General features: G+C 56.1%; 3 protein-coding genes across 4 annotated transcripts; 2 read left to right on the forward strand and 1 right to left on the reverse strand.

Moving 5' to 3' along the window:
• The first annotated feature begins 10,793 nt into the window (after nt 1-10,793).
• Nucleotides 10,794-12,000, forward strand: LOC130266936 (uncharacterized). The gene is made up of 3 exons (XM_056516198.1): nt 10,794-10,839; nt 11,116-11,822; nt 11,993-12,000. Exons 2-3 carry the CDS (start codon nt 11,168-11,170, stop codon nt 11,998-12,000), a joined length of 663 nt encoding a protein of 220 aa, XP_056372173.1. The 5' UTR covers nt 10,794-10,839; nt 11,116-11,167.
• A 3,446-nt stretch (nt 12,001-15,446) lies between these two features.
• Nucleotides 15,447-17,995, forward strand: LOC130266937 (serine/threonine-protein kinase pim-1-like). The gene is given in 6 exon segments (XM_056516199.1): nt 15,447-15,965; nt 16,084-16,134; nt 16,368-16,737; nt 16,982-17,158; nt 17,435-17,559; nt 17,561-17,995. Coding segments are annotated over 6 exon segments (1,452 nt in total). The 3' UTR covers nt 17,771-17,995.
• A 2,211-nt stretch (nt 17,996-20,206) lies between these two features.
• LOC130266935 (cullin-9-like) lies at nt 20,207-23,056 on the reverse strand. 2 transcript variants are annotated; one of them, XM_056516197.1, is made up of 4 exons: nt 21,945-23,056; nt 21,466-21,599; nt 21,193-21,263; nt 20,207-20,818 (listed from the first exon to the last, which is right to left on the reverse strand). In XM_056516197.1, the coding sequence occupies exons 1-4, from the start codon at nt 22,009-22,011 to the stop codon at nt 20,626-20,628; spliced, it is 465 nt and encodes a 154-aa protein (XP_056372172.1). In that variant the 5' UTR covers nt 22,012-23,056; the 3' UTR covers nt 20,207-20,625. The 2 variants fall into 2 exon arrangements, with proteins under 2 accessions (XP_056372172.1, XP_056372171.1); XM_056516196.1 differs by having other exon boundaries at nt 21,193-21,284; nt 21,945-23,050.
• Between the last annotated feature and the right edge of the window lie 223 nt (nt 23,057-23,279).

The raw sequence follows: 23,279 nt of genomic DNA on the forward strand, positions 1-23,279 counted from the left end.
CCGGCTCTCTGCTGCTCTCCAGGCCTCTGGCGAAACCCTGCTTTGTGCGGCACGCTTCCTGAGGAGGGATCTCGAGGAGCTGCTGGTCAAGGAGCAGCGCACGAAGGTCGCCGAGTGCCTGGTAAGGCTGGCCTGGAAGCCCCAGCTGCAGACTGGAGAAGCCCCCTGGCCCTGGAGCTCAGCGTGCGGGGCTGGCAGCTGTGGCCCTGCCCAGCCGCAGCCAGGGCAGCCACAGCCTGCGCCCCACACAGGGGCTGCTCCCTTCGCTGGGGCTGCACGGGCTCTGTGCTGCCAGGGCTCGCTGGAACGCTCCTGATGGGGCAGAAGGAGGAGCTGCAGGTCCTCAGCGAGGGTGAGTGAGGGCAGCTGCCCCCGTGGCAGCGGGGGTCGCCGGGGCAGCTGCAGATGCCAGGCACGGAGCTACTAGCACTGGCCAGGGTGCAGAGGGCTGTGCTCCCTGTGCGGACAAGGGGCGGTGCGGGCGGAGCACGGAGAGCTCTCAGGGACACGGGGGGATCTGTGGCCATGACTTGGTTTGAAGGACAGGTGTCTGCCAATAAAGGCAGAAGCTTTTTTTTGAAATGGAGAATGTAACCCTCCCCTTCTTCTAAATGATTATTATAATGTTGAAATTAAGGGGCTTTTAGGCAAAGATATAGGAATTAGGAATAACAGTTCTTTACTAGGAAAATTAAAATAGAAACACAGTATTACAAAGAATAATTCCAACCCTGACAGAGTCAGAATACAATCTGACATCCTGTCAGTCAGGGTGTTGGTAGCAGTCTAATTAAATGGTGGCTCCAGTTTTCCTGGAGTGCCAGATGTGGTTCAGTTGAAGCAGTGGTTCTGTAGAAGAGTGCAGTTTTCTTTTGAAGGTTTAGGGATGATGTGGAAAAGGTCTGGTTTTCCTCTGGAATTCAGTGGAAAGATGGTATCTTGTTGTCCAAAATTTCAGGTTTTTTATCTAGGTAGGAAAACTTGGCTCCTCCCCCTGACTGGAGCATTTCCCAATGGCATGATGTAACTTTATTAGTCATGCAGTGAGACTTAATGGCTTATCAGCAGATGATATGTTCCTGGAGGGAGGATGGGTTGTAGAAAAGATAAAGATGATTGCCCCATCTGGTCTTAAAGATGGCCCATTTGCAGATAGTATGTGCCATGGAGATAAGGAATCACTACTCCACCTGGCTTTAACAGATGGTGATAGAATACACATTTCTGGCCACATCAACCCAACACAGGCCAGCACCTTCCGCCCGTGCCCTGGTCTCCTGCTCCCTGGCAGGAGCTGGGTGGGATGGCCCTGGCAGGAAGGTTTCCTTGGATTCCCAATCCAGCCTCTGACTGTGGCTCTGTTCCTCTCCCTTCCAGCCCTTCAAGCCCTGAGGGAAGACGAGAGCCCCTCCTCCATGAGCCAGGTTATCCAGCTGGCATTCGACAGAAGATCTGCCAAACTTCGTCTGCAGGATCAGAAGACCAGTGTCCTTTGGTGACCTTCCCATTGACGATGGGACCAGCTGCAGAGCAGAGGGGACCAGCTGAAGCTCCAGGCACAGCTCTTGCTGGTCACAGCTGAGCCTGTGGCAAGCTCCAGGAGCTCCTGCCATCTCCCTCCCTGCTGGCAGCTCCCTCCCTCCATTCCTCAGGCCCTGCTCATCCCCTGTTTTGCCTCCCAGCTCACCCCTTCGCTTTGCCTTCCCTTCATAAAGTTTGGTTTGTTCACTTTACCCACGTCTCTGTGGAGCCTGAGCTGTGCCAAACCTGAGCCCTGGGACACACAGGGCCTGCTGCTGTTCTCTTCCGCGCTGTGCTCTGTGCACAGACAGAGAGGAACAAGGGCAGCTCAGGCTGCAAAGGCCCCTGTCCTGCAGGTCCCCTTGCACAACACCGTGGGGTTAAAGGTCGTGCTGAGCACGCTGAAGGGGACAAGGAGCCTGGGTTTTAGAAGAGCCAGCTTGAGTATGCTCTGAGCCCAGCCTTGAGGGATTCCCTGGCAAGCATCCATGGAGGGTAAAGGAGCTTGCAATGCTGAAATTGTTCACAAAGAGCTTCCTGAAAGCACAGCAATGCTCCATCCCCACACAGGGACGGAAAGAGGGCAGAACCAGAGGCCATCGTGGCCTAACAGTGAGCTCAGGGTGTGCCTAAAAGCAAATGAAGCAGCAGCAGCAGTGGCGGAGTGGCTGAGACTCAGAGCGCGACCGTGCCAGTGGATGGAGCGCTGTCAGGCAGTGCCTGCACGCCGGGTGAGGTTCTGGGGGTTCTGTCTCCCCACAAGTGAGGAATGGCAGCCCCTGCCTCAGACCCAGTCAGAAACCCAAGCAAGTGAGACCAGAGTGTTGTCTGGCAGCCTGGTTCAAGTCCAGCACAGGTGGCCCTAACCCTGGGTCACTCGGTCCATTAGCTCCAGGACACCAATGTGGTGGACAGCAAATGGCGTTTATTGAGGGGTTACAGGGGGTTTTAAGGACAGGGGTCCTTGGGTCATTTCCTCTAGCTCACATCCGGCAAGGGGCGGCCAGGTACAGAGCTGAGGTCAGACCACAAGGTGGAGGTGAAGGGGGTCCCTGGCTGCCCGTACATCCCGAGAATCTTCCGTTCGCAATATCCCTATCTCTCTACATTTCCCCCCTCCCTCATGATTAGTAAAAAATCATATAAAGATTACCTAGTATGTACATTCTAAAATTTCATGGGTTAGTAAGGTTAGTATAAAATTGTAAATTTGTTAGTAACGGGCACACTTTAAAGCAGCTGTCGGCATTCGACGAACATAATGTTAACTGCTTCTAAACGCTTTTTGACAAATAGTACTAATTTTTAAATATGCAAGGCCCGAAGATTAGTGTTAGTAGGATTATAGTGACCGGGCCGATTAAGGTAGAAATCAGGGTGGTGAGCCATGGGGACTGGTTGAACCACGATTCAAACCAGCCTTGTTTAGCTTCTCTGTCCATTTTTCTCTGGTTCAGTCGTTCCCTCAGCTCGGCCATGGAGTTTCTAACAACTCCCGTGTGGTCTGCATAGAAGCAGCATTCCTCCCTCAGGGCGGCACATAGGCCCCCCTGCTGCATGAACAGAAGGTCCAGTCCTCGCCTGTTTTGGAGGACGACTTCTGAGAGTGAGGAAAGGGATGTTTCCAGGGATGAAATGGATTTCTCGATCTTTTGCAAGTCCTCGTCGACTGTCATTTGTAGTTGGGTCAGTCCTTGATGCTGAGTTGCCAGGGCCGAGACACCTGTGGCAGCGTTGGTAGCTCCTAAGCCGAGGAGCATCGCGATGGTGATGCCTGTTAACACTTCCCGCTTGTGGAGCCCTGGTTCCTCGAGCAGGTGATACACCTCGTCGTCCTGGCGGTACTGGACTCTAGGAACAATGAGAACTTGGACACAAAAGTCAGCAGAGTGATTGAATTTGGCAATGAGCACACATGGGGTTACTCCAGCTCGGTGACAGACCCACATCCCCGATGCGCTGGGATCGCCCACTGAACTTTCCCCTTTTAAGTTGACGAAGTTCCGGCAGACGCTACCAGTCCGCTTTGCCAGGGCTGCGTTTCCAAAGCATCTGCCTTGGCCCGTGACCTGGCTTAGGGCGATGCCCCTCCGGGGTGTGTCTCATCTGCATTGGCGTGGATTGTCCAACTTTGAAAAGATAAACGGGAGATCAAGGGCAACACCTTCGTAAAAAGGGGGTCGTGCATCATAGCACAACCAGCACGATTCTGTGAGATTTGGGTTGGACTGGTTTAACGATAGAAATGTAGCATTTAACACACTTAGGAAAGGATCAGAGAGGGTTGGTTTGGATAAGAGATCGGATGGGGAGGAGACAGATCGCAGCATCTGTGTGTTGTGGCTGGAGCTATGGTTAGCTGTGATTCTTTTTCTGGGTTTGCTCATTGTAAGAACCGGATTGGGTCTGGCTGATCGGGATATTGAGGGTGGGAGTCTGATAATTTGTATGTTCACCCAGACACGGCGAGGATGATGGACAAACGCTGTCCACACCTTGCCTGTGGCCCAGCTATTATGGGTCGGCTGCAGAACTGTCATTATATAGTCTGTGCATGTGTGCTCTGCCCTGCCTTGGGGCATGAGTACGTACTTATCCATGCCAAATCTTGGTTCGATACAGCCGTGAGGAGAATACTTAATCTGCAGGAACTTATCAGGCTGTTGCGGTTTCCATCTATCGCTTGTCACAATAGTTTCACACCCCCAATACCCACAATATCCATACCCTGGGTAATTACAGTAACCTTTCCCTGAGTTGGAAGCAGGACACCAATACGTTTGAAATATTGCTGGCTTATCAAATTTGGGGAATTTCGTATAGAAGGGAAAAATGTCCTTTAGGTTGAACTCGAAGGATGGGGTGTCTGCTGTTATATTTTCTTTGATGACTCTCTCACCTGAGAGATGGCGTAGAACCCACCTGAATGGCTGGTGAGAGTAATGCTTTGTGTTTGCTTGCCCTCCACCTACCAAGCCTAGGAACAAAATGACACAGAGATACCGTCGCTGCTTTGATTGTGAGGGTGTGAGCTCCTCAGGTGATGCCGGGTTGCTCGGTGGTCCCTCTCTCTTTCCCAGCAGTGAGGCGTACGGGTTGCGAGGGCGTCCCATGATCCAGTCCTGCAAACAAAGTCTCAGAATTCTCATTAGCTGCACTTTGAAGGTCTGGTTTGATAGATTTGAGTGGACACCATTTAATGTTCCCATCTCTTTTAACGGCCGCATACCCCCGCCCCGTTAGCACTAGCCTCCAACCTTGTTCCCACTCCCCTAGTTCACTTCTGATCACAACTCGTGGGCCTTTCTCTAGTGCTTGAGTGGACCAGTGTTTCTGGGCAGGACTGTTTGTATCATCCCCCCTAAGGAACTGGTTTAACGCTAGCAGCGCAGTTGCCAGTATGCACGCCTGGTCACTTGAAGGAATGGCATTGGTGAAGTCCTCTGCCTTTGCCAGGACTTCCAGTTTAGTTTTCAGAGTCTGATTCGCTCTTTCGACGATGGCTTGTCCGGTGCTGTTGTATGGAATGCCGTGTACCAAGGCGATGTTCCATTTCGAGACGAATGCTTGGACGGTCTTTGAGGTGAAATTTGTGCCATTGTCTGTTTTGATCTGTTTTGGGACTCCAAGCCATGCCATGGCTGTCAGCCAATGTTGGATGGTGGCTTTGGAATCTGTCTTAGAATGCTGTGTGGCCACGGTCATACCGCTGTATGTATCCACGGTAACTGCGAGCCACACTCGAGGTTTTAATAGCTGGCATTGGGTAAAATCTGTTTGCCATATTTCCGAGGCTTTGAGGCCTCTGGGGTTGACGCCGCTGGACCATAGTGGTGATTTCTGACAGTGAGGACACGTGGCAACACGTGCTTTGCGTCCGCAGTAGAAATTCCGCACTTCTTCGCAAGTGCTTTTGCTCCGATGTGAAGGGATTCATGCAACTGACGAGCTTCTTTCAGATCCATATGCCTTTTGCGGCTGCGTCAGACTTGTCATTGCCGATTTGGTAGAACCCTTTGACCGGGTCGTGGCTGTTGACGTGGATGACTGATATGGTGCCTTTCCGTGAATAGAGCGCTTCTTCTAGCATCACTGCCACTGTGGACACTGACACACCTGGTCCGGACATGGCTAGGCAGAGCTTGGCCACAAATATGGAGTCAGTCACAATGTTGAGGTGTTCTTCTGGGAACAGTCCACACGCTAGCACTACGGCTGCTGCTTCTAATTGCTGGACTGAAAGCAAGGGGTCTGTTGCCTTGACACATTGCCATTGCTCTCCTGACTGCCACACTGCTGCTGCGGTGGAGGTCAGCGATGATGCGTCAGTAAAGATGGTTGGTCCTGCCTGTGGTCGGTCGATTATCTTTGGAGGGAGGTCGATGTCAATGATGGTGAGCAGCCGAGTCCAAGGGGGTTTTGCAGCATAGCGAATCTCTCCTCCGAAGCCTGCTAGGGCCATGGCCAGGTATTCGGATATTGTTGTTGACTGCGCGGAGAGTTGCTTGCGGAAGGGCAAGTATATCTTTGCCGGTTCCATGCCCAGATACCGTAGGGCGAGTTTCCTGCCTTTCATGATGAGGCTGCCGAGGCACTCAACTCCTGGGGAGAAGGCTCGTGATGGTTTTCCCAAGACTACCCATTGTATTGGCTGGGCTTTGTCGGGGGGTCCTTGGGCTAGGGCCCCCACTCCCCCCTGTTTTGTGAAGTGGACGTACAGATCGACCGGCGCACTAGCATCCCATCTGGCGAGGGTGCTCCCTGACATCTGACGCTCGATAAAGCCGAGCGACCTTATCGCTTCTGGTGTTAGGGTCTTCTGCTCCCATGAGTTTTTCCCTTCAAGAGGTCGTGTAGAGGGTCCATGACCTCCGGAGGAATTAGGACGATGTTGCGGAGCCACTGCAAGGATCCTACCAGCTGCTGCACGTCGTGGAGCGTTTTGATATCTCGGCGGATTTTTATTTGGGGAGGGGTTACGTAGGAGCTTGTGATTCCCACCCCTAGGAAGGTCACGCACGGTCCCCTTTTTATTTTTGCACTGGCTATTTCAAAACCGCTCATCTTTAAGGTCTCGGAGATGGTCGATATCAGCTGGTCTACTTGGCTTGGTGATGATGCAGCGATCAGGATATCGTCCATGTACTGCAGGATAGTTACAGTTGGATGGCTCTGCCGGACTGGTGCTAGCGCTCGGTCTACTGTGATCTGGCAGATGGTGGGGGAGTTGATCATCCCTTGAGGTAGCATTTTCCAGTGGAAGCGTAGGTTAGGTCGTTGGCTGTTAGGAAAGACAATGGAAAAAGCGAACCGCTCCTTGTCGTCCTCGTGCAGGGGAATAGAAAAGAAGCAGTCTTTGATGTCAAGCACTGCACAGGGCTGCCCTCTTGGTATCATCGAGTTCATGGGCAGCAGTGTTTGCACCGGGCCCATCGGCTGGATTTTCTTGTTTACCTCTCGCAGGTCATGCAGGAGACGAAAGCCTTCACCAGACCGTTTAGGTATTACAAAGATCGGGGTGTTCCATGGGCTCGTGGAGGGTTCTATATGATTCTTATGCAGTTCACGGCCAACAAGCTCAAGGAGAGCAGTCATTCGAGGCTTGGATAAGGGCCACTGTTCGATATACACCGGATCGATTGATTTCCAAGTTAGTTTGATGGGCAGGGACGGGTACATGACAGTGGCCCTTAGAATAAATTTGTCATCCTGACGTCCAGCAGGGCTAAGGCATCTCTCCCCAACAAGGGTGGGCAATCCGACATGACGTACACCGTGAGGGTGATAGTCCTTCCTGGTCCTCTCTCGGTGCAGAGTGTTATTGCTATTGGCTGGGTGCTTTTGCGGGCTCGGGATTGCCCTCCAACTCCGCTCACCATGGGGGCTTCTTCTAGCTTCCATGGTAGAGGCCAGTGTATATCTGGGACGACGGTAACGTCTGATCCAGTGTCCACCCAAAAGGGAAGGCAGATGGCCGTGCCGTCAGAGCTGTTGCGGAGACGACACTCTGCCCACACGATCAGCGGGTGCCTACCCACCTTCACTGCAAAGGCCACCCATGGGTCTCGCTCGTATGCTTTCATGGCCAAGGCCACCCAGGGGCCTCGTCCCCAGGGTGCTGTTCTTGGTAGTCCTGAGGTGCAGGTGGGTTTGGCTGAGCTGTTGGCTGGGCGACAAAGTTGGCTATTTCTTGAGGGGGTAATGGGCGTGGAAGCCCCGTGCCCCATTGAAGGTTGCTGTAGTTGGGCCGCTTGGCGTTCCAGGAGGGAGAGGGCTGGGTGCGGCCCGGCTCCCTCCCCTTCCGTTTCCCTGAGGCTTGGATCTGCATTCTTAGCAAGATGCCCCTTCTTTCCACAAGCCCAGCATGGTCCTCTGATTTTCCCCTGGCGTGGTGGAGCAGCTGCTGGTGGGTGTCCTGACTGGGGACAGTTCACTGCCACGTGTCCTGCCTGGCCACACTTGAAGCATGCCATCACGCTGGTTATTGCAGTGCGAACAGCTGCTTGAATGGGAGCGAGGTGTTCTTCCTTTGCAACATGTCTGATCATGGTTGCGATATTAGACCCAGGTGGCAGTGACCTTAAAATGTCTCTGGTGGCTGAATTACACTGCTGGCGCAGGCAGTCTGCTAGCACGGGTCCTTTTGCTTCTGAGGGCAATGCTGAGCAGTCTAATGCTGCCTGGAGACGGTCCACAAACTGAGTGAAGCTTTCACTCTCGCTCTGCTTGATAGTGGACCACGGTGATGGTCTGGCTATTGCTTTAGAGGCAGTACGTATGGCTTCTCGGGCAGCACGGGTGGTAGTCATAACCTCATGGGCTCGCAGTCCCTCTGCCTGTGCCTGTGGGGTAAGCATGGCTGGATCTCTGCCCATCAGCCTCTGTATGCTGGAGCCATGCAGAGGATGGTTTTCCCCTGTTACCAAGGCTAGCTGCTTTGCACAATTATCCTCCCATTCTTGCTTAAAAACGATCATCCCCGCCCCATCAAAGATTAGTCTGCAAGTTTGTTTAATATCAAAGGGAAGCATATCATCGCCTCCAAAAATGCTGTCAATAAGTGTAGAAACCATGGCAGAATTGATTCCTTTGTCGGCAACCGCTTTCACGATAGCCTGTACATCCTTCGGGTTTACCGGGGAATACGTTCTCTGGTTTCCGCCGGCACCCCCCACTCTGACCGGGAATACTAACTTGGCAGACGGAGCCCACTCTGCGCATGCAATTTTTATTTTACGCCAGTCTGTAAGGGGGGTTCGGTTTGCATCTGATGTCCCCCTAACCCATGCCGGAGGTTGTGGTTAGTTGCCCTGTAAGCCCGGCACCCTTCTTGTAAACCTCCCAGCCGGTATCCGATTCAGTGTCTGACCACCCTTCCGACCGGCTGTCCCAGCTCCGGTCAGAGTCAGAGCCGGAAGTCGACTGACTGGACGTTTCCGGGCTGCTCAGCCTTTTTCTCGGGCTCCGCCCCCGCCCCGTTCCCCGGGGGCCGTACCGTTCCCTCCCCCGGCTTCCCCCGCCTCCTGCTGGGGGAGGTCCTTGCCTTATAAGGATCTAATTTGCAAAGAGCTCTGTGATTGGTCTGACGCTCGTTCCCGGGGGCCGCCCCTCTGCCCCGCTCCCCCGCGCTTGCGCCGTTCAGAACGCCCGTGGCTTCCCCGCCTCCCGCATCATTGCGCAATGCTCACCATGCGGCTCGGCGCCATTTTCAAAACCGTATGGAGGCGGCTCGGTCTTTTCCGCCGCCTGTATCTCCGATATAATGGCTGCATTTCGCGCCTCATCCGCTAATCCTTGCCACAACTCCCGCGCGCTCCGTTCCCCCTCTCCCGGTGAAGGTGGGTCCCGATCCGGGGGCTGCAAGGGGGGGTCCGGGGTTCCCGCGTCCACTCGCTCGCCCGATTAAAACCCCTCCGCGGTTTGCGTCGCCGCCCCAATCCCCGTTTGTGGCGCGGCAAACAGACATGCTCGGGCAGCTTGCCAGGCTTGCTGTCCTGCCGGGCGGTTTGTAGCGCCCGCATCACCTTTCCCCACGTTTTAAGCGCTTTTCCTGACCCTGAGGTCATGGTGTTTTCCGCCAAAGCTTTTGTGCATTTATCCCAAATCTCCGGATGGAGAATGTCTACCAGGCCGTCTATAGCCCCAAGCTTAATAAGTCTCGGCACTGCAAGACAGAAATCCTTAAGCTTACAATCCAGACCCCACTGTGCGTGGATCTCACTTACGACCTTCGCGACTTGTTCCATATTCCTCGCGGTCCGGGGACGTCTCCGCTCACTGCACTCGCCAGCGGTGCAGTCGCTGGATCCTGGTCAGGCGGACCCCAAAATCCGGGCGATCGGTTCCCGATGTATTCCCGGGTTTCGGCACCAATTGTTGTCTGGCAGCCTGGTTCAAGTCCAGCACGGTGGCCCTAACCCTGGGTCACTCGGTCCATTAGCTCCAGGACACCAATGTGGTGGACAGCAAATGGCGTTTATTGAGGGGTTACAGGGGGTTTTAAGGACAGGGGTCCTTGGGTCATTTCCTCTAGCTCACATCCGGCAAGGGGCGGCCAGGTACAGAGCTGAGGTCAGACCACAAGGTGGAGGTGAAGGGGGTCCCTGGCTGCCCGTACATCCCGAGAATCTTCCGTTCGCAATATCCCTATCTCTCTACACCAGAGCAGGGGACTGCCACAATGGCCAGAGCTGAACTCACTTTGCCACTACGGACCCGTGCCCAGAACCGGTCACCTCCTGGAATAGGAGGCTTTAGATGTGGCTCGGTAGTGGCTCCATGGCCTTTTGGCTGTCAGATTGTGTTTGAAGGAGGCAAGGAGGAGGGGAAGGTCTTTTGCATAGGATAAAAAGGATTTCTTACTCTGGGGAATCTGTGGAGCAAAAGACAAAATGGCGAAGGTGCAACAACTTAAATATGGGGGAGGTTCAAGGGCAAGGATGCCCAAGGATGGAGGGATGGAGGGAGAGAGGGAGGGAGGGAGGGAGGGAGGGAGGGAGGCAGGATGGGAGGGGGAGGATCCCTCTTCAGCCGGCTGCAGCCAAGCTGCTTTTCGGCAGGGCAGGGGCTGGCTCTTGTGGAGCTGGCTGGGAGGGAGGGAGGGAGCAGCATCGGCCTGATGAGCTGTGCCCGTGTCCCATAGGAACGCGCGAGTACTACCCGCCGGAGTGGATCCTCTTCGGCTGCTACCACGGCCAGCCAGCCACCATCTGGTCCCTGGGCATCCTGCTCTATCACCTGGTGTGCGGGCACCTTCCTTTCACAACAGAGAGGACATCGTTCGGGGCCAGCTCTTCTTCCCGCCCCGGGTGTCTCAAGGTGGGGATGTGCCTTCAAGGCACGGCAGCAAGAAGGGCTTTGGGAGTGGGCAGCTGGCACATCAGCGTGCTGCTCTTGCAGCTAGGGAGGAGGTTGATCTCCTGGGCTTAGCTGGAAGAGGCAGCACGTGTGCCTCTTTGCTGCTCTCCTCCAAAAGGGAGCTTGGATGGGAGGCTTTGGGTGCAGCTCCGAGCACTCCTAGTGTGGCGTGGGCACCGTGGAGTCTGGGGGAGCGTGGCCAGGAGCTGACCAGCGGTTTCTGGTTTCTCTCTGCAGAGTGCCAGCACCTCATCAGGTGGTGTTTATCTATGGACCCTGCAGACAGGCCATGCCTGGAAGACGTCCTAGAACATTCTTGGCTGCAGAAGCCCCACCTGGCCCAGGAGACAGCAGAGATCCATCCCTCTGCACAGTAGGATCCAGGAGCCCAGCAAGTACCAGCTGCTCGCGTCTTCGTGGCGCTCAGAGAAATCTCCAGAGCGTTTCCCTGCGGCTGCGGCACGGAGCAGAGAGCGCGGCCCAGGAGATGCTTCCGCGGGTCCCCGGCGAGTGGTGGAGGGAGCGGCTCAGGGCTCCCCGTCCTATTGGAGAAGTCGTGGCACAGGGCGGTGAAGTTGCCACGGACTGGAAAAGGGGAAACATCCCCCTGCAGCTCAATGGCATCGTGACGTCCCCGCAAGCCGAGGCACAGCTGGCGTGTTCTTGTGGAGCACGATGCGGAGCCGGAGAACGCCATCCTCGAGCTGGCCGCTGGCGGAGCGAAGCCGATGGGCTTTGGTTGCGGCCCCTTCCCGGAGGACACGCTCTGCACCCCGACGAAATCAAGATGAGTCCCCAGCCGGCGCGGGGGGGGGACGCTCGTGCTTCCAGGCACGGCAGGGCTCGGCCTGGCCACGCGCCGCACGTTCCCCGCTCGGCGGCAATGGGGAATATCGATGTCTCCGCCGCCCGCCCAGCTGCTTTTTTGGCGGGACAGGGGACGGGTGTTGTGGAAAGGGAGCCGGCTCCTGGCCTCTCTGAGAGCTTCTGCCAGCTCTGGCTGGCACGGGCTGGGGTGGGGGCAGCCAGCCTGACAAAAGCATCCATCCGTGTGGATGGGAACGGCGGAGGGGGACGGGTTCTGGAGCCAGGCCCCGGCTGCTCTGCTTTGCAGGCCCTTGAGGAAGGGATGGGCTTACGGGCGGGAAGGGTGGGGTTTTTCCTCCATGTGAGGTTTCATTCTCGCATGGAGCGGTCACACCCTCCCCAGGCCCGTGAAACGGTGTTATCACCGTTGGCGCTTTTTCTTATTTCCAGGTCTTGTTTGGAATTGACTTTCATGCAATTCTTCTTTGTTTTGTCCAGGAAGATTGCACCCGGTGCCCAGACCGCATGAGGAAGCGCCGGCACCGTCCGTGGAGCCCGTCCAGTGCCGGCGCTACCCCGGGGGGCCACGGTGTGCGGGGACATCCCTTTCAGGAAGGACGAGGACCTCGTGTGGGATCAGCTCCTCTCCCCGCAGCAGGTCTCCAGAGGTGGGTATCCGGCTCCGCAGCACAGGTGGGGCGGAAGGGCTTGGGGCAGGGGGCAGCGGGCACACGAGAATCTCGCTCTTGCAGCTGCTGGGGAGGTTGCTGTGCCGTGCTTAAGCAGAAGAGGTGCAGCATGGCCTGCCATGCTGCTCTCCTCTAAATCTGAGAGCATGGGTCGGGAGGTTTGGGCTCTGAGCACAGGCAGCAGCTCGGCCCACGCACAGGCCGTGGTAGGACACGGGGGACAGGAGCCTGCTGCCACTGACCGTGGCTTTCTGGTTTCTCTCCCCAGGCTACCAGCACCTCATGCCATGGAAAGGGCACCGCTCGGCCTGCCAGTCTGGGAGGGCTGGAGTGTGGCGGCGGGTGTTCACTTGCTGTCAAAAATAAAATCTTTTTCTTGTCATTATCATCATCATCGGAGCGTTTCTTTCATCCTTTTCCAAGCTTTTGGCCTCCCTTCTTCCACGGAAATCTTTTTCTCTCCTTCCTCAGCCACTTGGTGCCGTATGGGATGGGGGCTTAAGCAATGTGCAGAATTCAAGCACGGCTCCTGTTGCCAACTGCAGCAGCCCCTTCAGGAATCCTGAGCTTCCAGCAAGGTCTGCGTGTGCCTTGCGAAAGGGAGTGGCTTGCAGTGATGGAGCTGTCAACCCACTGCAATAGCTGGGAGGAAATCAGAAGCGGCAAAATGCCATTTCGGCTCAAGGGCTGCCCAGAGTTATCGTGTTTTCCCTCTACTCCCAAGATAGGCAGGCAGGGCTGGACCCCAGCAAGGTTCAAGTTCTTGGTGCTGCCCTGGCACCAAAGGGATCAAGTAAACTCTTGTATGCAGGATTCCTACTGAAGACAGAAAGGAGATGTCGCGAGATGGGACATCCTTCTTTTCTCCTTTGTCTCCCTAGAAGCCCCTCGGAAAGAGAAATGCCTACATGGGCTTTATCTGAGCCTTCCCAGCCAGCCCTTCCCTCACTCCTGGCTCTCATGTGCTCCGCAGGCTTCACTGGCTCACTAAACTCAAAGGAGCTCTGGTAGGAGAAAACGCTGCCGGGTGTGGGGCTGTTTGATCCCTGTCTCATCTTGATTCCATTTGTCCCGCTCCCCCGCCCATCAAAGAGACCAGAGGGTCCCCCACAACTGCAGGGTACTGCACCAGATCGGGGACGCGTTCCCTGCTCCTGTCCTTGGTGACCTCGGGGAGGCTGCAGCGCCCTCCCTGTGCGCGGGACAGCTGCTGCAGCACGGCTGCGCCCGTGTGCCAGCAGCGGCCGAGGAGCAGCTGGGCGAGTGCAGAGGCTGAAGCACAATCCCCGGCACTCACAAATGACAGCTGGCATTTCAGGGGCTGGCAGCAGAAGCTAAATTCATCTGCTCGCTGCCCTTTCTAGCCATGGCCACGCTGATGCAATCAGAAGAATTGCCCCTGCCCAGAAAGCTCTCGGGTAGAATACAGGAGCAAAAGCCTCGTCTTTTGGAGCTGCTAGCTGCCACTTCCTCAGGTGTTCCCTCCAATTACTAAGGGGTTGTGACTATTTTTACCATTTCAAAACTTTCTGTGCGTCCCTGTGAGCAAGTATGCACCACGAACCCAGAACTTGTTCGTTTCTGTTTCCCTGGCGATTTTATCATCTCGTCCAGACTCTGAAAGCAAACCCATGCAGCACACCAAAGACCGGCCTTGCAATCCCAGGGCGCTTTCTCTGCCCTGGCTGTGTTTCTCTGCTGCTCCGCGGCCTTCGGCTGAGCACGGGCAGGCCGCGGCCTGGGACCCTCAAGATGGCGCCGGGGAGCCCCCGGGGCAGCGGGCAGGGCCGGCTCTGAGGGGCGCCACAGGCCGCCTTTCCCCCGAGCCCGCGGGCCAGAGAGGGGCAGGCACAAAGGCCCCGGCTCTCCGCCAAGCGGGCGGCCAATCGCCAATCGCCGCTCCCGCAGCCGCTCTCGGGGCCGTGTCTCCCGCACGCCGCTGGCGCTGCACCAGCAGGGCCGCGTCCGCCTCTGCTGGGCTCCCCTGCACGGCCGGCAAGGACAGCGACGGGCTGCAGCAGGAGCCCAGCACGGACACCGAGGTGCTGCGAGGCCTGCAGCAGCTCTCCTGCCGGGAAAGGCTGGCACGGCCGGGCTTCTTCAGCCTGCAAAAGAGACTTAGGCTTAGGCTTGACCCAACTGTGGCCTTCCAGTACCTGACAGCAACCTACAAGAAAGCTGGACGGGGACTTTGTACAAGGGCAGGCAGAGAGAGCACAAGGGAAAATGGATCCAAAGGGAAAGAGAGTAGGTTTAGATGAGGGATTCAGAAGAAAAAGACTTTCCTGCAACAGGTTGCCCAGAGAAGCTGTGCATGCCCCACCCCTGACAGTGTACGAGGCCAGGCGGGATGGAGCTCAGGACAAGTTGGTCTGCTACAAGGCGTCCCAGGCACAGCACGGGGGTTGCAGCCATGTGATGATCTTCCAGGTCTCTTCCAAGGCAAAGCGTGCCACGACTCCGTCATTCTGGGCTACCTCCCCTCCTCATCCTCTGGCAGAAAAAGAAACTTGGCACCAAGTTCCACGTTGCAGACCATGGCTTTTGGCAGCCTGCAACTGTCTCAACAGAGAATGAAAAGAGATGACGATACTGACACAATTTCTCTTTTCTACTTGAAATTTCAATGCTCCGCTCCTGTCCACACCGGCAAAACTGTCAGAAGAGGCGATCCTTCCCCACCAAATGCTTCGCCTCACCCAAAGAAAAAGACACAAACCAACAGTCTTCTTTATTCCTGCATTGCTTTATTTGCTTCTTTCTCTAATAGGAAGTCGCTTCGGTTTTAATTTCTCTTTGTTCGTTGCGTTCCGCGGGGCGCGCGGCGGCTCCTCCGTTGGGTTCTTCTGCGGAAGCCACAGAAGAACGGCCGCGCGCTCCGGCGGCTCAGCAGCAGCAGCAGCAGCAGCAGCAGCAGCAGCAGCAGCAGCAGCAGCAGCAGCAGCAGCAGCGCCTGTGTCGATCGGTTTTCCGCTCGATTTCCCGCTCGTTCTCCGTCCCCTTGTCCCTTCCACACTCCCTCTACTACTCCCGTCGCGTCCGGTCCGTGTTCCGCCTCTTCCAGCCCGGCTCATGCCGCGTCTCGCAAGGCGCCCGTGGGCGAGACGGGCCCGCCGCTGTGCCGCCTCCGCGGGGCTCCGTCCATTCTGGGTGCGGCGCCTTTTGAAGAGCCTCTGGCAGAGCGCCGCGCTCTGCTGGTGGTGGTGCTGGAGCAGCGCCGTCTTTTGGCTCCGCCTGGCGCGGTCCCTGGCCCGGCCCCGGCCCCGGCCCCGAACGAGGCCCCTCCCGCAGCTCCGCCCGCAGCCGCCTCGCAGCCGCCCGGCTCCCGCCCCGTCGCCGGCAGCTTCTCCGGTGCGAGCCCCGCCGCCCGTCAGCTCGGCCGCCGGCCCCGAGCCGCCGGAGCCCAGGGCGGCTCGGGAAGCAGCAGCGCCCGGGGCGGACGGCTGCCCCGGGCAGAATGCCGAGAGCGCCGCGCCAGCCGCACGGGCGGAGAAGCCTCCCCTGGAGCAGCTCTACCGGGAGGGCCCGCTGCTGGGGAGCGGCGGCTGCGGCAGCGTTTACGCCGGGACCCGGCTCGCCGACGGCGCCCCGGTAAGAGACGGGGCCGGCTGGCAGCGGGGAGGGAGACGGCGGGCAGCGGGGAGGGGGCGGCGGGCGGCGGCGGGGCGGCGGGCGGCGAGCTGAGCCCGCCGCTCGCTTTGGCTTGCAGGTGGCCATCAAGCGAGTGCCCCGCGATCGCATCTGGGAGTGGGCGCGGCTGGTGAGTGAGCGGGGCCAGCGGCAGCAGGCGGCGGGGCGTGCCGGGCGGGACGAAGGCCGGGCCCGGCAGGGTGGGTGGCAGCCGGGACGCTGCGAGGGGAGCGAGCGTGGAGGGAGCGGGGGCCGCGCAGCGTCCCGGGCCGGGCAGTGGCGAGCTGCGGCGGGGCCGGGCAGGGGGTGCCGAAGGCGCGGCGCGGCATCGGCCCCGCTGACGGCGTCGCGGATCCCCCGCAGCACGACGGCGCCCTTGTGCCCCTGGAGCTGGTGCTGCTCTCGATGGTGTCGTGCCCTGGCTTCCGCGGCGTCGTACACCTCCTGGACTGGTTCGAGCTGCCCGACGGCTTCGCGCTGGTCATGGAGCGTCCGGAGCGCTGCCGCGACCTGTGGGACCTGCTGGACGCGGGCGGGTCCCTGCCAGAGCCCGTGGCGCGGGGGCTGTTCCGCCAGGTGCTGCAGGCCGTGCAGCACTGCACCAGCCGCGGTGTCCTGCACCGCGACATCAAGGCCGAGAACGTCCTCGTCGACCTGGCCACCGGCGACGCGAAGCTCATCGATTTCGGCTGTGGCACGATCCTCCAGGACACCTTCTACACCTGGATGGCAGGTGAGCCCAAAGCCGGGGCCCAGCCGGGGCAGCAGAGCTTCTCCCCTTTGCTTGCACAGGGGGAAGACGGAGGAGCGACGGATGGAGGGAGGGAGGGAGAGGAGGAGAGGGGAGGGGGGGATCCCTCTTCAGCCGGCTGCAGCCAAGCTGCTTTTCGGCAGGGCAGGGGCTGGCTCTTGTGGAGCTGGCTGGGAGGGAGGGAGGGAGCAGCATCGGCCTGATGAGCTGTGCCCGTGTCCCATAGGAACGCGCGAGTACTACCCGCCGGAGTGGATCCTCTTCGGCTGCTACCACGGCCAGCCAGCCACCATCTGGTCCCTGGGCATCCTGCTCTATCACCTGGTGTGCGGGCACCTTCCTTTCACAACGAGAGAGGACATCGTTCGGGGCCAGCTCTTCTTCCCGCCCCGGGTGTCTCAAGGTGGGGATGTGCCTTCAAGGCACGGCAGCAAGAAGGGCTTTGGGAGTGGGCAGCTGGCACATCAGCGTGCTGCTCTTGCAGCTAGGGAGGAGGTTGATCTCCTGGGCTTAGCTGGAAGAGGCAGCACGTGTGCCTCTTTGCTGCTCTCCTCTAAAAGGGAGCTTGGATGGGAGGCTTTGGGTGCAGCTCCGAGCACTCCTAGTGTGGCGTGGGCACCGTGGAGTCTGGGGGAGCGTGGCCAGGAGCTGACCAGCGGTTTCTGGTTTCTCTCTGCAGAGTGCCAGCACCTCATCAGGTGGTGTTTATCTATGGACCCTGCAGACAGGCCATGCCTGGAAGACGTCCTAGAACATTCTTGGCTGCAGAAGCCCCACCTGGCCCAGGAGACAGCAGAGATCCATCCCTCTGCACAGTAGGATCCAGGAGCCCAGCAAGTACCAGCTGCTCGCGTCTTCGTGGCGCTCAGAGAAATCTCCAGAGCGTTTCCCTGCGGCTGCGGCACGGAGCAGAGAGCGCGGCCCAGGAGATGCTTCCGCGGGTCCCCGGCGAGTGGTGGAGGGAGCGGCTCAGGGCTCCCCGTCCTATTGGAGAAGTCGTGGCACAGGGCGGTGAAGTTGCCACGGACTGGAAAAGGGGAAACATCCCCCTGCAGCTCAATGGCATCGTGACGTCCCCGCAAGCCGAGGCACAGCTGGCGTGTTCTTGTGGAGCACGATGCGGAGCCGGAGAACGCCATCCTCGAGCTGGCCGCTGGCGGAGCGAAGCCGATGGGCTTTGGTTGCGGCCCCTTCCCGGAGGACACGCTCTGCACCCCGACGAAATCAAGATGAGTCCCCAGCCGGCGCAGGGGCGGGGGGCTCGTGCTTCCAGGCACGGCAGGGCTCGGCCTGGCCACGCGCCGCACGTTCCCCGCTCGGCGGCAATGGGGAATATCGATGTCTCCGCCGCCCGCCCAGCTGCTTTTTGGCGGGACAGGGGACGGGTGTTGTGGAAAGGGAGCCGGCTCCTGGCCTCTCTGAGAGCTTCTGCCAGCTCTGGCTGGCACGGGCTGGGGTGGGGGCAGCCAGCCTGACAAAAGCATCCATCCGTGTGGATGGGAACGGCGGAGGGGGACGGGTTCTGGAGCCAGGCCCCGGCTGCTCTGCTTTGCAGGCCCTTGAGGAAGGGATGGGCTTACGGGCGGGAAGGGTGGGGTTTTTCCTCCATGTGAGGTTTCATTCTCGCATGGAGCGGTCACACCCTCCCCAGGCCCGTGAAACGGTGTTATCACCGTTTGGCGCTTTTTCTTATTTCCAGGTCTTGTTTGGAATTGACTTTCATGCAATTCTTCTTTGTTTTGTCCAGGAAGATTGCACCCGGTGCCCAGACCGCATGAGGAAGCGCCGGCACCGTCCGTGGAGCCCGTCCAGTGCCGGCGCTACCCCGGGGGGCCACGGTGTGCGGGGACATCCCTTTCAGGAAGGACGAGGACCTCGTGTGGGATCAGCTCCTCTCCCCGCAGCAGGTCTCCAGAGGTGGGTATCCGGCTCCGCAGCACAGGTGGGGCGGAAGGGCTTGGGGCAGGGGGCAGCGGGCACACGAGAATCTCGCTCTTGCAGCTGCTGGGGAGGTTGCTGTGCCGTGCTTAAGCAGAAGAGGTGCAGCATGGCCTGCCATGCTGCTCTCCTCTAAATCTGAGAGCATGGGTCGGGAGGTTTGGGCTCTGAGCACAGGCAGCAGCTCGGCCCACGCACAGGCCGTGGTAGGACACGGGGGACAGGAGCCTGCTGCCACTGACCGTGGCTTTCTGGTTTCTCTCCCCAGGCTACCAGCACCTCATGCCATGGAAAGGGCACCGCTCGGCCTGCCAGTCTGGGAGGGCTGGAGTGTGGCGGCGGGTGTTCACTTGCTGTCAAAAATAAAATCTTTTTCTTGTCATTATCATCATCATCGGAGCGTTTCTTTCATCCTTTTCCAAGCTTTTGGCCTCCCTTCTTCCACGGAAATCTTTTTCTCTCCTTCCTCAGCCACTTGGTGCCGTATGGGATGGGGGCTTAAGCAATGTGCAGAATTCAAGCACGGCTCCTGTTGCCAACTGCAGCAGCCCCTTCAGGAATCCTGAGCTTCCAGCAAGGTCTGCGTGTGCCTTGCGAAAGGGAGTGGCTTGCAGTGATGGAGCTGTCAACCCACTGCAATAGCTGGGAGGAAATCAGAAGCGGCAAAATGCCATTTTGGCTCAAGGGCTGCCCAAATTTGTCATCCTTCTCCCTTCCCTGCAATTGATCAATATACCCAGGGAAAACAACTCAATGTTCTGCAAGACCCCATTTTAACATGGCAGTGTAGGAGTTCTTTGTTTGTCATATCCCTTTTACTGGCAGCAGAGTTTACCAAATCCATCAACATGCAGGCATCTTGTCTTGCACCTGGTCCCAGATATACCACACCCAGCACTCTGCATGGCGTGGTACCCTGCCCTCTTTCCCAGCCCTCCCCATACCTCTCACTGTTCCCTGAACTGCCCAGGAAGGAAAAGCCACTTTGCAGGGCAGACTGTGGCGCCTGCTTGAGGATTCCAAACCCACACTATTTTTACAAATTACTTGTGGGATAAGCATATCCAGGTCACATCCTCAGTTGAAGTTATCCTGCTCTCCCTCTACTCCCCTGTTCCCCACAGACAAGAAGGCGGCTTGTGCTAGAAGAAAACTGTTTATTTTTTTAAACAGAACTTTTTTTCAACCCTTGTTCCTCAGGGTTTTCATTCTTTTTTTGAAAAGATACAGTATTATCTGAACAACCTCTGCGCATACATACATATATATATATATAAAATATATGTGTGTGCATATATTTATAAACTTAAATAATCCTGCAAACTTGTGTTACTCATAGTAGCCCTTCCTGCTTTGTAACAGAGAAGAAAACTCCAACAAAGGGCAAAAATGCAGCCCCTCTCAACCAGAGGAACCGAACCACATCCATCTACAGCTGGAGAGCATCCCACCAGCTCCAGCTGGGAGGCTTTAACTTGAGTGTAAATGCATCTTTTTACAGCATTTCTAGACAGTGGCCATTGCTAGACAGGGCTGTGCTGGGACTTGTGCCACCATCCCTTGTGCCCATCCCTTGGGGAGAGCACACCAAGGACAAGGAGCATCCCTTTAACAGGTGGAAAGTGGTCCTCACTCTGCACGTGGGCTGTGACTTGCTAATACAATTAAATACCTACAGGCAGAACTGGAGACAAGCAAAAAAGGCAAGGAGATGTCTTTCTCAGAGACGTGGCCACAGTAACACAGACCAGCTGCCCAGAGCATGTTCCTGCATATTCGAGAGTCACTGAGCAAGAAACCTCTCAGAGGAAATGTTTTTTTCCATCTGAGAGCTCCTCCCTGCCTTTCAGGAAAAACATTAACACAAACTGGTTGACACAAAGTAGAGCAGAGGTCCAAGGTGGCTGACTGGGAGACAGAACATTTCTAGTGTTAGCTACGATAGCTATCATTATCATCAAAGTAGGAATCACAATCTGAATCATTATCAATCATAAAGTTGTCTTCATCAAGGTCATCATCATCATCATCATAGTCTTCCTGCCACTGTGGATCATACTCCTCATCTTCAACCTCCTTGTCACCTTCATCTGTGTTGGAGGGAGTCAGGATGATACGTTTTTGCCTGTTGAGAAGGAGAGCATAAGAGCAGAGCCTCTGCTGTGAGCATGAGTCACCACCTAGCCCCACAACACCCCACTGTCATTGTCTCAGCATCTTCACCCTAAGAAACTCAAGGGAGTCCAGGTAGAGTAACTTCCATAACTGAGTCTGCCAGTGATAGAGCTTTCTTGATCATAGCTGCATACAAGGAGAGGTTTTGCTGGTTTCCCTACACCTCTATATCACTTAAATTGCTACCTCAAACCACAAAACAGGATGCAAATAATCAGTGTCTGTCATTCACTCTTGTACGTCAGTGAGCACAGGAGAAAACTCTGCTCACCTGATTTTGTCGGTACTCACTCACCTCCTCGTTACCCCACTAAGAAAACTCACCCTGTACATGCAAGGGCTGAAGCAGGCACATTTGCAAGTTTCAACTTTCTCTGGACAGCATCTCCTGAAGCCTGGAGCCCAACATGGAAATCCTATTAGCAGGAAAGAACAGCCAAAAGAGACAGAGAAACAGTATGTACTTTGGGGTGCAAACCCCTACCCTGCACACACACAATCTTGAGTCTATCCCCTCAGCTGATCAAGCCCTTTAGTTTGCCCACAATCAAATCAGACCAGAGGAAGACAAGCCAGGAGCAGCCATGTGGCCTTCACCTGTGTGGAGTGCCAGAGAATTGCAAAGAGACGCTCCTTGATCTGCCGCACCAACTCCAAACCCACGTGTAAGTGCTCTGCTTTCAGGAGCTGAAGAGAGGTGGCCAAATCCTGGTACTGCAGCAGGGTTTCCTCTGCAATTCAAGGCCAACAAAGTCATGCTGCATCCCACACTCTTGAGCAGAGACCAAGTCCTTGGCTCTGATTGTGAAGCCAGCCATAGCTGCTTAGATCTCCTGTGCGCATGCATCCCTCTTTCAGAACAGAACGTGTTGCTTTTTTACTGCATCAATCTCCAATGGCAGCCAAACTGCTCCAGTGGACTTCCTCAGAAATGACATCAAGAAGGCAAAAATGGACTGGGAGAAGTGAGGCTAGCTGGGTGTTGATATATATACTATTGCCCCTCTACAGAGCTGCTGCTCTTTCACTACAGCTGGAAATGCTAGTCACAACTCCCAAGAGGCTACAGGACTTACCCAGAAGGATCTGCAGAGCATTAGTGAGCAGCTCCAGGCTCTCAGTTTGCTGTTCCACAATATCCATGCTCTCAGTATCCTGGTTATAGTAGCTGTATACACAGGAGTAGGCCAGCACCTGGAAAAGTATAGATCATATTGTTAAGCACCCTCCTTCAGCTTCAGAGTGGGCAAGAAGGGAGCAGCATCAAACCCTTCCAGGCCTCATTATTATCAGTGTCCTCTGGCCTGTGGGCATAGCCCAGTGACCCATTATGACAAGTGACAGCAGTGCCAGGCTTACTAGAGCTACAGGCAGGATTGGAAATGAATGTGCAATTATTTTATATTGAACTCTAAAAATAACTGATTGTTCCTACCTGCAAACCGCTACAAGAACACAGACTGTAAATGCATAACAAATGTGACTGACCAGTGGGCAGCATCAAACCCACCAGCACACAGGACTAGGCAACGCTGGCCAGCCCAGGCTGAACAAAAGTGGCAGTGAACTAAGAGAATGGAGCCCAAAGGGAAGCAGGCATGGTGCTTTACAGCACCAAGAGCCCACAACAAAGGCATTTCAACAAGTGGCAAACTCCAGTTATGAATTAATGACCCCTAAAGCCATATAGGCACCCAGAAGAGAATGAGATCCTGTTTCCATTTAAAGAAATGGACATTTTCATGTCAGAAAATTCAGTATCTGCAGCAACAAGCAACAGTGATGTGTACCCAAGGAAACTCAGGGGCTAACACAGTGAGAAGACAAAATAGGGTCAGGCACCTTTGTCCCACATACCTCTCTCAAAATCAAGCCTACCTGCAAAACCAAGGTGTATATGCAAAGTCAGTATGGCAAAGACAATTCCCACCTCCTGCCAATGTTTCAGGACGGAGCGGGTATTACAGGCCTAAGGTGTCACAGGTTTACTGCACACACACATTGGCTGCACTACAAATTCTTTTTAATGTGACTGTGAGGACATGCAGTAGGTAACTCACTACTTCCAAAATATCTACAGTTTGTGAAATAAAATTAGGAAAAGAAAATCATAACATGAGCATCAAGAGGAACTTCCTGACTTTAACACAGAATCAGGAGAGCTTTCAAAGTGCCTTCACTGAGGCATTTCTAATAGGAATGGACCAAACCCAATGGATGAAAACCCTTAATACAGACTTTGTGTTGATTCCATGGTGTCAGCTTGAGCTGAGCTCCAAATCCTATGACTTGACTGTAAGGAACACTGCAAACAGAGCTCAACTCAGACTCAAAACAGGGAAAGGCAGACATGAGTTCTTCCCCTGTCCTGATGCTGCTCCTCCCCTCAAGCCTTTTCCATCTCCTCTTGT

This window comes from Oenanthe melanoleuca, unplaced genomic scaffold (genome assembly GCF_029582105.1).
Source record: "Oenanthe melanoleuca isolate GR-GAL-2019-014 unplaced genomic scaffold, OMel1.0 S351, whole genome shotgun sequence".
Classification (NCBI taxonomy): domain Eukaryota; kingdom Metazoa; phylum Chordata; class Aves; order Passeriformes; family Muscicapidae; genus Oenanthe; species Oenanthe melanoleuca.

Coding starts and splice junctions, on each gene's coding strand:
- LOC130266936 (XM_056516198.1), top strand. CDS start 11,168: ATGCCTGGAAGACGTCCTAGAACATTCTTGGCTGCAGAAGCCCCACCT.
- LOC130266935 (XM_056516196.1), bottom strand. CDS start 22,011: ATGGATATTGTGGAACAGCAAACTGAGAGCCTGGAGCTGCTCACTAAT. Junction 21,600..21,944: donor TGCTCTGCAGATCCTTCTGG/GTAAGTCCTGTA, acceptor CTTGAATTGCAG/AGGAAACCCTGCTGCAGTAC. Junction 20,819..21,192: donor TCAGCCCTTGCATGTACAGG/GTGAGTTTTCTT, acceptor CCTTCTCAACAG/GCAAAAACGTATCATCCTGA.